Raw genomic sequence first — 21126 nt, 5'->3', positions numbered from 1 at the left:
ACTGGGGGGAACAAGTGGGTGCATCTTATATTCTAAAGGTACGGTATTTTGGGCACATAACCTACTTACCTCCGTGATCCTCTCCTGCCGTCATTTGAGGGTCATCCGAAGCTCCCAGCAGCCGTTGTCGAGGATCCCAGGCTCCCAGCAGCCATTATCCGAGGGTCCCAGCCTTTCCTTCCACGATCCCCGCTTGTGTCCCAGCCACCGGCTCCTCTTCGCTGCAGTCTCGTATGCAGACTGCAGCCTTGCGGTAAACACGCGGTGCTGCCCCACCGACGTCCTCCATAGTAACTACGTCCTCTTCTTGGTTGCAGTGCCCCCTTCTGTGTGATGTGCCTGACGTCATGCGTGACCCTGGCGCACATGCGCTGCCCGTCACACAGAAGGGGACACTGTAACTAAGAAGAGGACGCCGTTACTATGGAGGATGTCGGCAGGGCTTGTTTACCGCAAGGCTGTAGTCTGCGTATCAGACTGCAGTGAAGATCCGGCGGCTGGGACACTCAAGAGCGGGGTTCCTGGAAGGAAAGGCTGGGACCCTCGGATGACGGCTGCTGGGAGCCTCGGCCCCCTTGGATGATGGCTGCTGGGACCCTCGGGTGATGGCAGTCAGAGGGAGGAGGAGAGGATCACAGCGACAAGATCAGGTGAGATGCAGCAGGGGTTAGTTAGTGAAGTGTAGTGTAGCAGGTTCTAGTGTAAGATGGGCAGTGTAGCTTAGCTAGAGATTTTTCTTTTCGGGGGGGGGGGGGGGGGGGGCAGGTTGCGGTAGGTGTTAAAGGTCCGTAAGACACCCCTGCACCATAGACTCACATAGGTTTAGTTTTATTTTTTTCCCTGATTTTTGCCCTCTAAATCTAGGTGCGTTTTTATATGCCAGAGCGTCTTATATTCAGAAAAATACGGAGATCTATAATATATATTACGGCTATTTCCGCCTTAGCTTCAGCCAAGAGCCGCTACTGCGCTGGAGCCGGGAAGGTAAATATTTACATGCCCGCTGTTCGGGGAAATCTGGCGAGAACACTGTGGGACGGAAGAGGACAGGGAAAGCCCCCCCCCCCCCCCCCCGCTTTGTCAGACCAACAGATTAGTGTAACGGTAGGGACATTCAGTGCTCATCTCTTCCATCATTGGGTCTCTCTAGCGCTCCTGCTACAGCCACCAGGTGTACTCTGGCCTCTGCCTTCTTCTCATCTGAGTTTCTCTGCATTTTACATGACATGCAGAAGACCGAGAGTAAGGTAGAGGCGCCCTATTGGCTGCCGTGGTAGCGCCGGAGAGACTGTTCACTGCCTCCCCCCGAGCTGTGACACAGCCAAAGCAGCACAGGAGGGGACTAATACCCTATAGTTACACCACTGTCTCCTCCTATCCAGTCCAAATTGTTGGATAACAGGTGTCTGATGAGCAGCACATGCCTACAAGACTGTGCTGGGTCAAGATATCTTGTTGCTCCTTCGTTTGGACCTCTGGGTGGAGGTTCCACGGCCAGAGCACGTTGCACTAAAATTGGTTGGGTGCTGCCTACATCTCATTTCTCAACTGAAGGACATTTACAGACCTCAAGGTAAATCTGGCAGGGATTTCTCTGACACGTTTCATTGAGAAGCTGTGCAGGCTGAAGTTGGGGTCACAAGTAGAAGAGAGAATGCTCAAACATTTCTGGATATAATTTCTGTTATTAAAATGCAACAGCGTTATATGCAACTGGATTATAGGCTGGCCACCTTTAAACCTGTAATGTTCTGTTTCTGAGTCTGAAGTGTTATTTGTTACTTTAAAAAAAGGACTATTGAAGCTAATGCAATCTCAAAAATACAGAGAAAAACTTTCTGAAAGCTTTGACACATATAAAAAAAGCATAAAAACATGATTCTTCAGTATAGAGGTGATAGGTCCTGAAAACACATTGAATTAGTTTGGATCAACCAGCAGTTGTAGCTTTACGGGTATTTGACTTCAAGGCAACGACACATGTTCGTTTCGGGCCTTTATATAGATTTGTATGTGCCCTTCATCAGGCCGTGATACCCAGCTCTATAAATAAGAACAATATATAACAACACATTAAAATCACAAAATATATTTACTCAAACGCGAAAAGAGAATTGTCGCGAAGAGAGAACCCATCACCAAGTTAAGGTTTATAGCGTATACACCAGGTTCAATCCAAGAACCTACGCAAAAAACCTAAATAGCCTATTCACCTAAGAGTATACGGAGATCAGACCAAGAGTTTATAGTATATTGAGAGTGTGTCAAGATGAAGATAATCAGCAGAGAAGAGAAGAATATAAAGAAAAAGTTCTCCGGATAGAGTAAGCTGCTCATAACCACGGTGAAGCGCACGGAAACATATGTATCTAATAGGGGCATAATCCCTACAGCATGTGGACGAATGGTTGGAAGCGCTATACAGAAAGACTATTTTAAAATATTATACCCAAAGATAATCTTTATATCTGAGTCTGAAGTGTACACTCTTTAATACTTACTGTATATGCCTTGAAAATTCTTAGATTCAATGGTCAATGTTCATATTTACACATATGAGATTTATTTCTGCCTTTTAGCGTCCACATTTTAATGTCTGTAATTCAATTTTATATTTTAATCTGCAGTGGAATCTAATAAGGCAACAAGCCTACAAGGTGAACCTAGCTTCTTCATTACTGTTTGCTGGTCTTCTCATTGGGAATCTGCTCTTTGGACCTTTGTCTGATAAGCTAGGAAGACGACCAGTATTTTTAATAGGTAAGTGATCTAGCTTTATCCTGGTTCTAGTACGGGGGGTGGAGGTAATGAAACAAAAAATAAGGGGGAGGGAGGTGTCTTAATTAGTATTCCCCCTCCAGGCTGCCGTAGACTGTGGGGTAAGACGTAATTCGGCTACCAGTTATTGCTGGCGGACGAATTGCGCAGATGGTGCCCAAATTACTACCTGAATGCCGCTATAGCCATAATTCTTATTACGGCTCATGGTGGCGCCTGGTGCGGCCACATTTCCAGCGCAGTTTGTTCCTGACTCAGCCTGGGACAAACAAGCAGCTATGATTTCCTGACATTCCTAATCTTCAAACTTGCTCCACTTATGTGACTGTAGCCAGAAGGTGCACTTTGCAATCAGAAGAATTTAATGAGAGATTTGGAATGTTTTCCTATACCTAACCGCAGCAATGTTTTTTTTTGCAGGTCTGTTATTTGATGTCATTTTTGGTTATGTTACTGCTTTGGCTCCGAGCTATGGCCTCTTTGCGGTGTCACGTTTACTTGTTGGCATAACGAATGGAGGGATGGCCTTGGTCTCTTTTGTATTAACACAAGAGTATGTTGGAAAATCATACTGGGCACTAACAGGTGAGTTAAAATACACAGATATAGAATGCTACTTTCTTTTCCCGTCAGTGTGATAGAAAGTAACCAGCATAGGCATGGAAACTGGATCATTTTGTGTGCTGTGCCATATATATTATATAATATATGTGTATGTGTAGGTAGATAGATAGATAGATAGATAGATAGATAGATAGATAGATAGATAGATAGATAGATAGATAGATGTGTATATATAAAAAAAAATCTGTATAGGGAGGGAGGGAGGCAAGTGGGGAGGGGAGTGCACCGCCTCTCCATTATTTGTCACCTGTAGGCACGTGCCTACAGTGCCTTGCGGTAAATCCAGCACTGGTCAATGAGATGCAAATCATTTCGAGTTGATGCAGGATTGTGCAAATGTTGTATGCAAATGTATGGAGCTTGAAAATAGACCAATCAAATTGTAACTCAGCAGTTAATTTTCAAGCTGCATAATTTTGCATATAGAATTTGCATAAAGATGCATCAACTTTTAAATTATTTGCATCTCATTGACCATCCCTAACACTGGTAGTGAAGTTTCCTGCATCAGTAGGGCGAGATGGCATCGCTCCAGAAGGGAAAAGTTTCCTCTTACCATATTCCCATAGGATTCCCAGTAATGGGCTGGGGAGGAATTACTGGAGGAAATTCAGTTTAGCTGTCCTGGGGGAATTAGCAGAACTTTCCCTAAGGACTGAAGGCAGATGGTATGGATATGGTGCTCACTGGGGACATTCTGGATCTACCGTCACCTTGTAACCTTTGAAGATACAAGGATAGGCTGCAGTGCTGGAAGCTGTCCTGGGGTTTAAAAAACAAGCGACACCCATCCTAACCTAGAAATAAACACATATATAAGTAGATAAATACTAGTTCTACTTACATAACAGATGTATTGTGCTATCCAAGCAGGGAAGCCTATTCTAGGCAGTGGCCATATTGCTAAGCTAATGCTGACATCATATCCTCCCTGACTCTTGTTTTCCCCCCTCCCTTCTCTTGCTCATTGTTTATTCATTAGCTGCCGCCCTCCTAGAGGCTTCAGACACTCTCACTGAGGTGTATACTAGGAACTGCACTTTTCTTTTCTCCTCCAATCGCTGAGTCACCTCAGCCTTGCTTGTAAACACAAGTGAGCAGGATCGTGTTTCAGATAAGCAGCTAGGCAGGGAAATAAATGGAAGCGGAGGAATATATTATACAGGGAGTGCAGAATTATTAGGCAAGTTGTATTTTTGAGGAATAATTTTATTATAGAACAACCATGTTCTCAATGAACCAAAAAAAACTCATTAATATCAAAGCCGATTATTTTTGACAGTAGTTTTTAGTTTGTTTTTAGTTTTAGCTATTTTAGGGGGATATCTGTGTGTGCAGGTAACTATTACTGTGCACAATTATTAGGCAACTTAACAAAAAACAAATATATACCCATTTCAATTATTTATTTTTACCAGTGAAACCAATATAACATCTCAACATTCATAAATATACATTTCTGACATTCAAAAACAAAAACAAATCAGTGACCAATATAGCCACCTTTCTTTGCAAGGACACTCAAAAGCCTGCCATCCATGGATTCTGTCAGTGTTTTGATCTGTTCACCATCAACATTGCGTGCAGCAGCAACCACAGCCTCCCAGACACTGTTCAGAGAGGTGTACTGTTTTCCCTCCTTGTAAATCTCACATTTTATGATGGACCACAGGTTCTCAATGGGGTTCAGATCAGGTGAACAAGGAGGCCATGTCATTAGTTTTTCTTCTTTTATATCCTTTCTTGCCAGCCACGCTGTGGAGTACTTGGACGCGTGTGATGGAGCATTGTCCTGCATGAAAATCATGTTTTTCTTGAAGGATGCAGACTTCTTCCTGTACCACTGCTTGAAGAAGGTGTCTTCCAGAAACTGGCAGTAGGACTGGGAGTTGAGCTTGACTCCATCCTCAACCCGAAAAGGCCCCACAAGCTGATCTTTGATGATACTAGCCCAAACCAGTACTCCACCTCCACCTTGCTGGCGTCTGAGTCGGACTGGAGCTCTCTGCCCTTTACCAATCCAGCCACAGGCCCATCCATCTGGCCCATCAAGACTCACTCTCATTTCATCAGTCCATAAAACCTTAGAAAAATCAGTCTTGAGATATTTCTTGGCCCAGTGTTGACGTTTCAGCTTGTGTTTCTTGTTCAGTGGTGGTCGTCTTTCAGCCTTTCTTACCTTGGCCATGTCTTTGAGTATTGCACACCTTGTGCTTTTGGACACACCAGTGATGTTGCAGCTCTGAAATATGGCCAAACTGGTGGCAAGTGGCATCTTGGCAGCTGCACGCTTGACTTTTCTAAGTTCATGGGCAGTTATTTTGCGCCTTGGCTTTTCCACACGCTTCTTGCGACCCTGTTGACTATTTTGAATGAAACGCTTGATTGTTCGATGATCACACTTTAGAAGCTTTGCTATTTTAAGAGTGCTGCATCCCTCTGCAAGATATCTCACTATTTTTGACTTGTCTGAGCCTGTCAAGTCCTTCTTTGACCCATTTTGCCAAAGGAAAGGAAGTTGCCTAATAATTATGCACACCTGATATAGGGTGTTTGTCATTAGACCACACCCCTTCTCATTACAGAGATGCACATAACCTAATATGCTTAATTGGTAGTAGGCTTTCGAGCCTATACAGCTTGGAGTAAGACAACATGCACAAAGAGGATGATGTCGTCAAAATACTCATTTGCCTAATAATTCTGCACTCCCTGTAGATAAAAAGAACCCCCCAGCATTCAACTGTTTGGCACTGATTACTAAAGGGCCAGTGCTCCTTAACCACTTGAGGACCTAGGGCTTTCTACCCCTTAAGGACCGGCCACTTTTTTTCCATTCAGACCACTGCAGCTTTCACGGTTTATTGCTCGCTCATACAACCTACCACCTAAATGAATTTTGGCTCCTTTTCTTGTCACTAATAAAGCTTTCTTTTGGTGCTATTTGATTGCTCCTGCGATTTTTACTTTTTATTATATTCATCAAAAAAGACATGAATTTTGGCAAAAAAATGATTTTTTTTACTTTCTGTGCTGACAGTTTTCAAATAAAGTAAAATTTCTATATACATGCAGCGCAAAAAATGTGGACAAACATGTTTTTGATTAAAAAAAACCCATTCAGCGCATATTTATTGGTTTGGGTAAAAGTTATAGCGTTTACAAACTATGGTGCAAAAAGTGAATTTTCCCATTTTCTAGCATCTATGACTTTTCTGACCCCGTCATGTTTCATGAGGGGCTAGAATTTCAGGATAGTATAAATACCCCCCAAATGACCCCATTTTGGAAAGAAGACATCCCAAAGTATTCACTGAGAGGCATAGTGAGTTCATAGAAGATATTATTTTTTGTCACAAGTAAGCGGAAAATGACATTTTGTGAAAAAAAAGTTTCCATTTCTTCCAACTTGCGACAAAAAAAATGAAATCTGCCACGGACTCACCATGCCCCTCTCTGAATACCTTGAAGGGTCTACTTTCCAAAATGGGGTCATTTGTGGGGTGTGTTTACTGTCCTGACATTTTGGGGGGTGCTAAATTGTAAGCACCCCTGTAAAGCCTAAAGGTGCTCATTGGACTTTGGACCCCTTAGCGCAGTTAGGCTGCAAAAAAGTGCCACACATGTGGTATTGCCATACTCAGGAGAAGTAGTATAATGTGTTTTGGGGGTGTATTTTTACACATACCCATGCTGGGTGGGAGAAATATCTCTGTAAATGACAATTTTTTAATTTTTTTTTACACACAATTGTCCATTTACAGAGTTATTTCTCCCACCCAGCATGGGTATGTGTAAAAATACACCCCAAAACACATTGTACTACTTCTCCCGAGTACGGCGATACCACATGTGTGGCACTTTTTTGCACCCTAACTGCGCTAAAGGGCCCAAAGTCCAATGAGTACCTTTAGGATTTCACAGGTCATTTTGCGGAATTTGATTTCCAGACTACTCCTCACGGTTTAGGGCCCCTAAAATGCCAGGGCAGTATAGGAACCCCACAAATGACCCCATTTTAGAAAGAAGACACCCCAAGGTATTCCGTTAGGAGTATGGTGAGTTCATAGAAGATTTTATTTTTTGACAAAAATTTGTGAAAAAAACAATAAAAATCAATTTTCCGCTAATTTTTGTCAAAAAATAAAATCTTCTATGAACTCGCCATACTCCTAACGGAATACCTTGGGGTGTCTTCTTTCTAAAATGGGGTCATTTGTGGGGTTCCTATACTGCCCTGGCATTTTAGGGGCCCTAAACCGTGAGGAGTAGTCTGGAAATCAAATTCCGCAAAATGACCTGTGAAATCCTAAAGGTACTCATTGGACTTTGGGCCCTTTAGCGCAGTTAGGGTGCAAAAAAGTGCCACACATGTGGTATCGCCGTACTCGGGAGAAGTAGTACAATGTGTTTTGGGGTGTATTTTTACACATACCCATGCTGGGTGGGAGAAATAACTCTGTAAATGGACAATTGTGTGTAAAAAAAATTAAAAGATTGTCACCCTAAAACGACATGTATAGCCTGTGGCCCTTTCACAGAGCTTATACAGTTTCACCCCATACCGGGCGCGCTTGCTTGGGATGTACTGTTTGATGCCAAGGCGCCCGGTAAAGCGTAAGAGGGACTCGTCTACGCAGATGTTCTGTTCAGGGATATAAGCATCTGCAAATGTTGAGGACAGGTGGTCTATGAGGGGACGAATTTTGTGGAGCCGGTCATAAGCAGGGTCTCCCCTTTCATGACAGGTTTCGTTGTCGTTGAAGTGCAGGAAGCGCAGGATGGACTCAAATCGTGTCCTGGACATGGCAGCAGGGTACAAGGGAACATGATGTACTGGGTTTGTAGACCAATACGACCGCAATACATTCTGTTTCATTAGTCCCAAGTGAAGGATAAGGGCCAAAAAGATTTTAATGTCGGAAACTTGGACTGGTTTCCACCCGAAAGGCTGGGCATACATGCTCTCCGGGTGCTCGGTGATGAATTGTGTGGCTTTACGGTTGGTCTCAACCACAATTAAGTCCAAGAGAACCTGGGTGATGAACAGCTGCAAAAAGTCTAGGGCTGTTCCTAGATGAGCTGTCGCCACCTGGACTCCAGACTGGGCGGTGAAAGGGGGCACTACGGGTGCGGCGGAATCAGGGGATTGCCAATCTGGTTGTGCCAGCACCTCTGGGAGTCTATGGGTACTACGGGCCCGTCTTCTTCTTGGTGGCTGCGACGGGGGTACTACTGCACTTGCCACCGTACCAGTTTCGACTTCCATGCTGACGCTCACCACTTCGCCAGGGTCTACAGAAGTACTGGTACCAAGTATAGGAGATGCTGCGCTGCTGGTGCCTGCCTCACCAAGAAAACTATCAACAGCGCTAGCACCACCCTGCTGCCCTTGAGGCGGATCCTGCGCCACCTGCGGTCTAACGACTTGGGGTCTGGTACGCCTGGCTCTAGCCGGGACCATAGCCTCGTCATCACTTTCGGTCAGGGAACCACTGCTTTCTACAGGTTCAAATTCGGACCCGGAAGATTAGACGGATGATTCTTCCCAAAAGAACTCATCCGACTGGTCCATGTACCTGTATACTTCGTCATCGGAAAGCCCCCTTCTTGCCATTTTGGATTGCTAAATTTATGGGGTTTTCCTCCGAGACTACCCAGAAAAAAAGAGCACCTACCTAGCAAAAAGGGAGTATTTGAGAGGTATTGGGGTTGGTTGGAAGTTGGGTCTCAGAGGCAATCAAACAATCACGGGACAATCAAATACAATTACAGCACAATTGACTCCAATCACAGCCCAATCAAATCTGATGCACTCGGAAGGTGATGGGGGGAGGGTGGGATTGGGTGTGCCGGGAAGTGGGGTCTCAGAAAATCAAACAATCACGGGGCAATCGAAGCCGATCACGGGACAATCAAATACAATTACAGCACAATCGACTCCAATCACAGCACAAGCAAATCTGATGCACTTGGAAGGTGATAGGGGGAGGGTGGGATTGGGTGTGGCGGTAAGTGGGGTCTCAGGCAATCAAACAATCACGGGGCAATCGAAGCCGATCACGGGACAATCAAATACAATTACAGCACAATCTAATCCAATCACAGCCCAATCAAATCTTATGCACTTGGAAGGTGATGGGGGGAGGGTGGGATTGGGTGTGGCGGGAAGTGGGGTCTCGGGCAATCAAACAATCATGGGGCAATCGAAGCCGATTACGGGACAATCAAATACAATTACAGCACAATCGAATCCAATCACAGCCCAATCAAATCTGATGCACTCGGAAGGTGATGGGGGGAGGGTGGGATTGGGTGTGGCGGGAAGTGGGGTCTCAGGCAATCAAACAATCACGGGGCAATCGAAGCCGATCACGGGACAATCAAATACAATTACAGCACAATCGAATCCAATCACAGCCCAATCAAATCTGATGCACTCGGAAGGTGATGGGGGGAGGGTGGGATTGGGTGTGGCGGGAAGTGGGGTCTCAGGCAATCAAACAATCACGGGGCAATCGAAGTCGATCACGGGACAATCAAATACAATTACAGCACAATCGACTCCAATCACAGCACAAGCAAATCTGATGCACTCGGAAGGTGGTGGTTGGAGGTGGTGGTTGGAGGTGGTGGGGGGGGAGGGTGGGGTTGGGTGTGGTGGGGGGGGGGGGAGGGTGTGGTTGGGTGTGGTGGTGGGGGGCGGGGTGGGGTGGGGTTGGGTGTGGTGGGAAGTGGGGTCTCAGGCAATCAAACAATCACGGGACAATCGAAGCAGATCACGGGACAATCAAATACAATCGCAGCACAATCAAATACAAGCGCAGCACAATCGAATACAAGCGCAGCACAGTCAAATACAATGCACTTGGACGGTGATTAGGGGGGGGGGTGGGGGGGTCTGAGGGCGATTTGAGGGGGTGGGGGGTTGATCAGGAGCCTGCACGGGGCAGACTGAGTCCTGATCTGATGAGAGGCAGACACAGGGGGTTACTGATCGCAGATCAGTTAGTGATTGCTGGGGAGGACAGATGTAAACAAAGAGCAGGGGATGTAATCAGAAGGGGGGTATGAGGGCAATCGAGGGCCTGGGCAGGTGATCTGTTACCCCCGCGGGGCAGTTAGGGTCTGCTCTGATGGGTGGGGGTGCTGAGGGGTGATGGACAGGTGATAGACAGGTGATCAGAGGGGGATCAGGGGGTAAGGTAGCTGTATACAGATGTATACAGTATACAGGGGGGTAGTCTGGGATGGGGTCTGGGGGTGATCTAAAGGTAGGGGGGGGATCAGGGGTGACTAGGAGGCAGTTAGGGACCTAACGCAGGGGATAGCGTTTAAAGTCAGGCATGGTCGGAAAATTCAGCGGAATTATTAATTCCGTGATTCCGGTCGGAATTAATAATTCCGATATTGTTAGTCGGAACGGAATTTCTCAAACGGAATTCCGCGGAAATGTATAATTCCGACGGAATTTTCCGGAATCACATGTGACTTGTGACACAAACTTTTCCAAGCAGCCAAAATAAAAAAAAAAATAATATTTTTTGAAAAACAGAGCACAAGAATACCAGAGATGAACTGTGTGGCCCAATTTATGATTACTCAGGGCCTCCTCCAGCCCTATGAGGTGCTTGGTAGTCCCTAGACGTCCTCCCCAGCCACTCCGTTGTCTCAGTCGTGTTCTTCAGCACAGGTGCAGAACGCTCCTGGGCACAGGTGCCCGGCCGCGCTGCGCAGTAGAGCACGGCCAGCCTAATTACTGCAAGGAATTCTGAGAGAACAGAGCGGCCGCGGAGGACGTCGAGGGACTTCAAGCACCTCAGTGGGCTGGAGGAAGCCCCAGGTAATTATAAATTGAGCCACACAGCACATCTCAAGTTCACTTGAAAAATAAACCATAATGACATATAGCAGAATGTAAAAAATGTACAGGATAATTTTTCACATTAATTATTTTGTTTTCATCATCTAAATGCCTTCCCTTGATGGTTAAACAATCAAGAAAAGATGGAGCGCGCCATAGTGCATTAATCGTAAAAGGTAATTTATTAGGATATAAAAGTTATACTCACAAACACAAATGGTGTAAACGCTTATCAGCGGGCAGCCAACCGCTTCTCTCACCAGGGGAGGATGTCGCGCTGTGGCCAGCAGCGCGAGTCCCGATCGTCTGGGCTCCGTCCGGCTGTGAGGTGGGTGTGGCTGATTCAGCGGGCGTGTGACGTCATGACGCGTTTCGGCGCTCTGTGCCTTCGTCAGATGGCGTCACGCGTACAGGCATCCACTTAGTGTTGCGCTGTATGGTTACCATGGTGGCAGGGAAAAACTTTCACATAACTTTATTAAACACGCACATGCGTGCCACCCAGACGGACACAGAAGTTGCATGCGTCCCAGGCGGCATTTAAATGGAAATTATTACGGAGGCGTAATGGGAGAGCTGTGCTATACAGCCTACCAGCTTCCGTATCTGAAAACAGGAAATATGAATTAAAATTGTTTGATACTCTGTTTATGAGCAGATTAATGGCCTTTCGGCTTTTTAGAGGCAATAAAATATAAATATGTGGATGTAAAATTACGGCAAGGGATGCTAAGGCAGTTTACATACATAATTTGAAAAAACACTAATATGGACATTTTCGTGGGAAGGTATATGCAAAACCAATCAGCGCGTCATCCTCCGCATTTACAACTGCAAACACATACAGGACAAACTTCTACCTGTATCTTAAAAAATTATTACTAATAAATACATAAAAACCATCAATATACATATATCACTATACAAACTAGACAACAAGGTAATTGGGGCACCAAACAACACTCCAGCAGCTTTGATGTACACCTTAGATCTTTGGGGAAATCACTCGTAGCTAGGCATGGTCGGAAAATTCCGCGGAATTATTAATTCCGTGATTCCGGTCGGAATTAATAATTCCGATTTTGTTAGTCGGAACGGAATTTCTCAAACGGAATTCCGCGGAAATTTATAATTCCGACGGAATTTTCCGGAATCACATCAAAATATTCTCTCCCTCCTCCTCCATCCATCCATCCATCCATCCATCCATCCACTTATATCATCCAGTAGGGAATTTCAGATTTTCAAAACAGCTTATATACCATAGCTGGGATTTGAACCCAGGATGCAGTGTGTAGTAGGTATCTGTCTGAACCTCTAGACCATGAACCACACTACATGGTAAAGCTATCCTAGCATAAACCATACTACCATTATGATCAATTCAATAGATATGCTATGGTATATAAGCATGCTTTTCAAAAAGTACCAATCCTTAATCATGCTACTTTTTCTATTGAATTGATCATAATGGTAGTATGGTTTATGCTAGGATAGCTTTACCATGTAGTGTGGTTCATGGTCTAGAGGTTAAGACAGATACCTACTACACACTGCATCCTGGGTTCAAATCCCAGCTATGGTATATAAGCTGTTTTGAAAATCTGCAATTCCGAGGAGGAGGAGGAGTTACAGGGGTGCTGGGCAGGGGTCTGCTGGGGTGATCAGGGGGGGTATGAGGCCTGGGGTGGGAGATCAGGGGGGCTGTAGGTCAAAAAAACACGTGTGCTGTAGTACTCACAAAAGGCTTCCTCCTCGCTGGTGGTCTCTGCAACAATGAGACCACGAGGCGAGGAGGAAGCACGTATAAGGCACTTTGTTTACCTAACAAAGTGCCTTATACTCAGGGATTGGCTGATTATGCGGATTCCTCCGCTTGCCGGCTCTGCTAAGTGGCCGGCGAGCGGAGGCAAAATGCCGGGCTTCCGACTCCCAGCGGAGGATCGCGTCACGGATGACGCGATCGATCCGCCCATGCCCATACAAGGACCGCCGCATTTTGTCAATACGGCGGTCCTTGCGGCGTCCACTTCCCGGCCGCCATTTGTCTATACCGCGGTCGGGAAGTGGTTAAAGAGAACCCGAGGTGGGATTTAATTATGTTACTGGGGCCCAGAGGCTGGTTGTGCACACTAACACCAGCCTCTGTTGCCCCATGGTGTGCCTCCATGTCCCCCCTGCACGCCGCTATAGCCCCCGCAGTGCTGGCAACAGCATCGGCGCTACCCGCCCGTGTCCCTTCCCTCCCGCTGATAGGAGGAAAGTGACGCGGGCGGGTAGCGCCGATGTGGAGGAGGCAGAGGAGCTGCGCTGACAGACAGCGCTTAGGTAAACATTGTGCTGGCGACGCGCTGCGTGTCGCCAGCACTGTGTGGGCTATAGTGACGCGCAGGGGGGACATGGAGGCACACCATGGGGCAAAAGAGGCTAGTCTTAGTGTGCACAACCAGCCTCTGTGCCCCAGTAACATAATTAAATCCCACCTCGGGTTCGTATGTGATAACTTCAAACCATAACTACAGAAAAAGTTTTGAATGCAGGATTAGCATCTTTATCACTTAATACACTCAGACCAGTTGCTGTTGAAATTTGATTTTTAAGGTGACACTCCCGCTTTAACAGAAACTGTCCAGCAGGTGTGCTAGTCATATCCCTATGATACTTAAAGGACAAATGACCTAAGAGGGATATGGTGGCTTCCATATTTATCTCTTTTTTTAAAAGAATTTCAGTTGCCGGGCATCCCGCTGATCTTTCATGCATCAGTACGTTCTGAATCGCACACTTGATACAAGATTGCGCCAAATGCAGTCAAACATCCAATCTGCATTCTTGTGCAGGGTCTATGACTCAAAGTATTAGAGACAGAGGATCAGCAGGACAGTCGGGCACTTTGACCTGTAGAGGATAAAAAGACTGCCATATTTGTTTCCTTGCAGTTGTCCTTTAGGCTGGTTTGGGTTTACAGTGTGATGCTCTGCCCCATTTGCACAGCAAAATAAGTCCTTCATAAAACAATGTGGCAGAGTGCACCGATGGGGCCATATGCATAGCGCTGCTCCTGGCCCTGTCCCTCTCTAAACACCCCTTGCCCAGTGACTTACTCCTTGCTGAACAGGAAGTACATCACGGGGATTCCAGAGTAACCCCAATGTATTCACATCGTTCCGCGCATGAACACTGCACCACTGCCGCCAACATATTCAACATTTCCGCATCGCCATTTGACTTTTATTACTTCCGTTTTCGCCACGGAAGTCTGACGGTAACATGTTGTTGACTTTGACGGCAGATCAGGCACTTCAGGCACTATGTGACGGGGTAAGTGTGCTCGCCCCCATTGCCTTGCATTTTCGTTGTGTTACGCTGCCGTTAACCAGGGTAACACAACGTACACCTACAAGGAAAGTGTAAAAGGGGCTTCAAAGAAAATCTGTAATGAAATAAGGAAAATAATGTCAGATGCTTGCTTATGGAGAGGGAATGCTCTGGATCCTATAGTGCTTGAATCCATGCCAATGAAATGCAATGAGGAGCTTAATGCTGATAAATACTATATGACTGCTTGCAACAATCTAAATTAACTATAAAATTAAGCAGCCGTCACATCAGTGTGTGTGTCTGTGTGTGTCTGTGTGTGTCTGTGTGTGTCTGTGTGTGTCTGTGTGTGTCTGTGTGTGTCTGTGTGTGTCTGTGTGTGTCTGTGTGTGTCTGTGTGTGTCTGTGTGTGTCTGTGTGTGTCTGTGTGTGTCTGTGTGTGTCTGTGTGTGTCTGTGTGTGTCTGTGTGTGTCTGTCTGTGTCTGTCTGTGTCTGTCTGTGTCTGTGTCTGTGTCTGTGTGTGTCTGTGTGTGTGTCTGTGTGTGTGTCTGTGTGTGTGTCTGTGTGTGTGTGTGTATGTGTGTGTCTGTGTGTGTATGTGTGTATATCGCTTTACATTTCTTTATTGAGCTTTGTCCCATGTAAGAATGCACGTTTGGTAACCTCTGCTCCTTTATCATGTTATAATATTATGGGCCATAGTATGTCTATAGCCCTTGGTGTGCTGCACCCGTGGTCATACAATTCCTTCTGTCCTTATAAAGATTGAAGTGGACTGTATATTTCATATCACCCCCCAAAAAAAATCACAAAAAACACAAACGCAAAACAAAAGTTACCAGAGATTCTTCCACGTGTCAATTACAAGTTCGCAGTAGTGTGTGTGTGTGTGTGTGTGTGTGTGTGTGTGTGTGTGTAGTTGGTTCCTGAATTGTCCCAATTCCTGCCGCACTTTCCTCCTGTTTTTTGTATTCTCAGCAGGAAATTCATATTAGCTTAGTAGTGTCTGTTTTTTACTACCCAGCCACCAATGAAACACAGGGGGGCATGCAGTGAAGGTTAAAGAGTAACTCTAGTGAAAATAATGTAATAAAAAAAAAAAGTGATTCATTTTCACGATAATTATGTATAAATGATTTAGTCCGCGTTTGCCCACTGAAAAATGTTTCCTCTCCCTGATTTATATTCTGACATTTATCACATGGTGACATTTTTACTGCTGGCAGGTGATGTCAGTGGAAGAAGATGCTGCTTGCTTTTTTAGCAGTTGGAAACAGCTGTAAACAGCTGTTATTTCCCACAGTGCAATGAGGTTCACAGACCGGAAACTGTCAGGACCATGGTCCTGACATCATACTGTGGGAGGGGTTTCACCACAATATCAGCCATACAGAGCCCCCTGATCTCTTTGGGAAAATTTAATAGATTTCTCGTGGAAAGGGGGGCACCCGCTACTGATTGGGATGTAGTTCAATTCTTGGTCACGGTTTATAATGAAGTAAAGCCTCCACCGCGAATCACAGCCGTGACCCACACCACAGCCTTTAACTTTAAATGGTCACCAAATGCACAACACTATTTTCATACAGTAGTATTCAGGCACTTATGGCAATTTATTTTTTCTTTGCTAGCCATGATTATTCTGGTGGTTGTTTGAAAATGTAAAGAACCACCAGAAGAGCTGTGGCTGGCAAAAAAAAAAAAAAAAAAATCACCACAAGCGTGAATACCACTGTGTGCAAATAGTTTTACTTTAACATCAATGACACTGCCTTCCAGTTATCACGTTTTCTAGGTGGAGGGAAGGAATGAAAGGCATGGACAGGAATCTCTGGATCTGTAGCAGCAAGCAGTGACTGCACCAGCTGGAGAGCATGTTGTTAACTCCCCCCTTCAGTGTCAGAATCGATACCCGCAGGCGCCAAGGAGGAGTTGTCGTACTTTATCCCCTTGCGGCATGATCTATATCACTGCTGTATTATATTAGACTGTTGCGGGGTAAATTAGGTGACTCAACAGAGTTTAAGGCCAGGGCAAAGTTTTGCCCTACATGCACTTTTAAAATGAGTAACCTGTAATTCTAAATCTGTAAGCTTTGTCTTGCAATATTAATGCTTGAAGAATCTATATTTCCTGGCTGAGACATGTTGGAGGCTTTCAGAGCAGAGCTGTCCCATGCCCTTGGGGATTTAACAAGGAATTTGCTAAAGCAAAATATCAATTCCTTTTTAGAAAAGACTAAATACCTCATGAAAGCTGTTTGTAAAAATGTAAATATTTGGGTAGGCATAGAGATTTTGCTCCATTGCGTACCTTTTATTTGACCAGTGGTCCTCAAACTACGGCCCGCTGGCCAAATGTGGCCCCCTAAGGCTTTTTCACTGGCCCCCAAACAAAAATTGTATAACCTGTAGATGTTGCCCACTGCACCTTTAAATATGGGCGGCCCTCAAATAGAGTAGCATCGCGGGCATCACCCATCCACATACTATAGAAGCCAGTTAGCAGTCATTTGCTGGCTTCCAATGCAATTCTACATCAGGTGACACTGCTGTCCAACTGGACGGCAGGCTGTCACTTGGGTATGCTTCACTGTCTGCAGCACAAAGATGTTCTTTGGGCGCCGCATGACTGAATGACTGCTGCTGGGAGTTCTCCTCCCAGCATGATGGGGGGGGGGAGGGGGGGAATTAATACCTAGATTCAATGTCATGTTTTTCAACATTATTTTATGTATGTTCAGGCCCCCCCAGCAGTCTGATGTATGTTGACTCGGCCTTTGACCAAAAAAGTTTGGGGACCCCTGCTCTAGACATATACAACAGGTAATTTTTCTATGCATAAAAGCTAAAGTTTAAAAGGAGCCCCAGTTGTGAGACCGATGGAGCCTGCCATATTTATTTCCTTTTAAACAGTACCAGTTGCCTTACAGTGCTGCTGATCTTTCAGGTCAGTAGGGTCCAAATCAGCCCCGTTTCTATGGGCCTGCGATACGTGCAATCGCCCGGGGCGCCGCTGGATTGTTGTGGCAGGAGGGGAGCGCAGAGGTAGTGGGAGCAGGTATAATAATAATAATAACTCAACTTTGTTCAGCCAAACCCACGCTGCTTCAATGTACTTCCTTTCCAGGCATCTGTGTCAGTAACAGCGCCCCCTGTGATGATGATCCGCATGTCAACACAGGGGGCGCTGTTACTGAGACAGATGCTGGGAAAGGAAGTACATTGAAGCAGCGTGAGATCAGCTATTCTGCTGAAGAAAGGTGAGTTATTACTATTATGCTTGCTCCCACCACGCTGCAGCACCTACCTACCTACCTAATATATTCTGCAGCACCTACCTACCTACCTAATCTATACTGCAGCACCTACCTACCTACCTACCTAATCTATACTGCAGCACCTACCTACCTAATCTATACTGCAGCACCTACCTACCTACCTACCTACCCTATACTGCAGCACCTACCTAACCGTTACTGCAGCACCTACCTAACCTATACTGCAGCACCTACCTAACCTATACTGCAGCGCCTACCTACCTAACCTATACTGCAGCGCCTACCTACCTAACCTATACTGCAGCGCCTACCTACCTAACCTATACTGCAGCGCCTACCTACCTAACCTATACTGCAGCGCCTACCTACCTAACCTATACTGCAGCGCCTACCTACCTAACCTATACTGCAGCGCCTACCTACCTAACCTATACTGCAGCGCCTACCTACCTAACCTATACTGCAGCGCCTACCTACCTAACCTATGCAGCAGACACCTACCTATCTAGCCTATACTGGGGGCATCTACCTATCTAACCTATACTGCAGGCACCTAGCTAATTAACACATACTGGTGGCATATACGTAGCTAACCTATACTGTGGGCACCTATACCTGGCTCCACGGTGGGGGGGGGGGCAATTTTTACACCCTCGCCCTGGGTGAAATTTAGCCTAGAAACTGCCCTGGTCCAAATCACACACCTGAAACAAGCATGCAGCTAATCTTTGTTAGATTCGTCATAGACATCCGAGCTGCATGCTTGGTAAAGGTCTATGGCTAACAGTATTAGAGGTAGAGGGTCAGCAGGATAGTCCGCCTCCATATCCCTCTCACCTCGGGTTTCCCTTAAAAATCCTGTAAAAACCCTAAGACATTCAAGCTGTCTGAAGAGCAACTTGACTTTTGCAGACTAGGATTTTGGGCTCTGGGATAAGTAGCTCTAGTTAAATGCCCCTTTTTCACAAGTACCAAAGGATTGCAATCTCTTATTTGTGGACATGGGCATTTGAAAGCATTTAGAGAAAAAATACCTGTATAGCTTGCACTTTGATGGTCTACTCTGGATGGGTCAGCTTAACAGTCGTGCAGACAAGCAAAAAAATCTTGTCCAAGCCAGCAGCATACAGTTGATACTTTAGCTCTAGGCATGAAACTGCCTTTTGTTACAGTCTCTAGAATAATGTGGCCAGGAGAGGCTTAAAGCCTAAAACCTAAGATTGTGAACTTGCATCAATTATTAGACTTTGATCCCCTGTTTGGGTTACCTTTGTACTTCGCTATTTTGGTCACCAATATTTCATGCTACCAAACATCCATGGTCACCACTTGTCTTGATATGGCTCCCCACATTTTTCTTTCCTGATCCCCAACAGGGGCTGCTTCTTCCTATTCATGAAGCTTGGGCCTCCTTTACCATACTCTAATCAGTACAGTTTTAAAGCACAGATTCCTGGTGACCAGTACAAACTACTCGATCCTCTATGGACAAAGTCTAACAGGCCAGCAAACTGCATTAATCAAAGTGATGGGAAGCAACCGAGGCACTACACCTTTCCAGGAAAAGCACCTTTATTCATCAGCTGGGTGCAGACAGTGTGGTATGGCAGCTTCCTCAGAGGCTAAATATGCATGTCTCTCGTGCCTCGGTTGCTCACATCACTCTGATTGATCCTCTGTATTCCTGCACCACAAACATCCTTTGGGCATGCATCCAGCTGGTATCCATCTCCCTGGCAGCATCTAGCATCTGGCTTTTCTCTCCATAGTGGGCAAACTGCATTAGATGTGTCATGGAAGCCCTGTATTAGCTGGGCTTCAGCACGTAGCCCTATCCCCTTAAAGAAAATCTCCTGAATCCCTCTGTATCTTTAGCACTGGAAATGCAGAAAGGCCAGGAAACCACCAGGATTTAAACCAGGGCTGTGGAAAAATACTCAGACTCCTCAGTTTTTGATTCCATCAACTCGGACTCCTCTTATTTGCATATACCAATCTTGTTGAGTGAACGTATGTAACATAAAAGGTTTAAAGCTATATTAAGATGGCATCTGCTTTTGGAAATTAAAGCTCCTGGCCAGGAAGTTGACATTCTACCCTGTCAGCCATCCCAGCCTATCATTGTCAAGGTGAATGCCCTAGAATGTTGTCTGTATAATAGGATTTACCAGAGCCCCATATCAGCGTATAGACCTGCAGCCTTGCAGAAAAAGGCCTCTACCTTTTCTATATCTGATATAGAATAGTTCAGAGCTATTTTGTGCAAGGAAGCAGAGCTATGCACCAGCACCTAGATGAATCTTATTAAACAGACAATGAGTTGGGACATTCGAACTTTTAAGCATTAGTGTACCTCTGTGTTTTTAATGTGTACCAGAGATGCATTTTAACTAAACTTAGGACATAGCTGTTGAGTAGCTGTTAAATAGAAATCAAAAGACTGTAGCGTAGCTGTTAAATAGTCCTTGGTAAGGCCCCGTTTACACTTAAAGGGAAGGTCCAAGCAAAATAAAAAAATGAGTTTCACTTACCCGGGGCTTCTACCAGCCCCATGCAGCCATCCTGTGCCCTCGTAGTCACTCACTGCTGCTCCAGTCCCCCGCTGGCAGCTTGCCGACCTCTGAGGTCGGCGGGCCGCATTGCATACGTTTTTACGCATTCCCACTAGTGCAGGAACATTAACACATACATTTTTACGCATTACTGGCTCAATGCGTAAAAATGTACGCATTGAACCAGTAACGCGTAAAAATGTATGTGTTAATGTTCTTGCACTAGCGGGAATGCGTAAAAACGTACGCGATGCGGCCCACCGACCTCCGAGGTCGGAAAGCTGCCAGCGGGGGACTGGAGCAGCAGTGAGTGACTACGAGGGCACAGGATGACTGCATGGGGCTGGTAGAAGCCCCAGGTAGGTGAAACTCATTTTTTTATTTTGCTTGGACCTTCCCTTTAATCAGTTGGTACGCGTTTTTTTTCTTCTCCATAGCAGTGCATTGTGAAAAAAATATTTCAGTTAAAACGTGTTAAGAGTGAAAGGTGCCATAGGAAAACATTGGACTTACTTTGAAAATCAGTTGACATTTCAGTTATAACTGAGAGCAACTGATTAAGTGTAAACGGGGCCTTAAAGAAAACCTGAACTGAAAATTAAAAGTCAAAATAAGCATACACAAGTCATACTTACCTTCCATGTAGTCTACTCCTCCGTGTCTTTCTCCTGTCCCGCGTCCTATTTGTTCACTGAGATCAAGGGAATTT

At 45.5% G+C, this 21126-nt stretch overlaps 1 protein-coding gene across 4 annotated transcripts in view; it reads left to right on the top strand.

The window, feature by feature from the left end:
* LOC137533983 (solute carrier family 22 member 15-like) overlaps window positions 1–21126 on the top strand; it is a 538432-nt gene that overhangs the window by 55187 nt on the left and 462119 nt on the right. For 3 of the 4 annotated variants that reach the window (XR_011024264.1, XM_068255310.1, XM_068255311.1), the window contains exons 3-4: window positions 2628–2760; window positions 3199–3363. Coding sequence is in view for 2 of the 4 variants with exons in the window: in XM_068255310.1 (XP_068111411.1) it covers window positions 2628–2760; window positions 3199–3363 (298 nt within the window). In the remaining 2 variants the exon portion in view is untranslated. The remainder of the gene's footprint in view (window positions 1–2627; window positions 2761–3198; window positions 3364–21126) is intronic. The other variant, XR_011024265.1, reaches the window with a different exon arrangement.

The sequence above is a fragment of the Hyperolius riggenbachi genome, chromosome 10 (assembly GCF_040937935.1).
Source record: "Hyperolius riggenbachi isolate aHypRig1 chromosome 10, aHypRig1.pri, whole genome shotgun sequence".
NCBI classification, from domain to species: Eukaryota; Metazoa; Chordata; class Amphibia; order Anura; family Hyperoliidae; genus Hyperolius; species Hyperolius riggenbachi.
The sequence above is the reverse complement of the archived record's forward strand: the minus strand, read 5'-3'. Positions and strand labels throughout refer to the sequence as shown.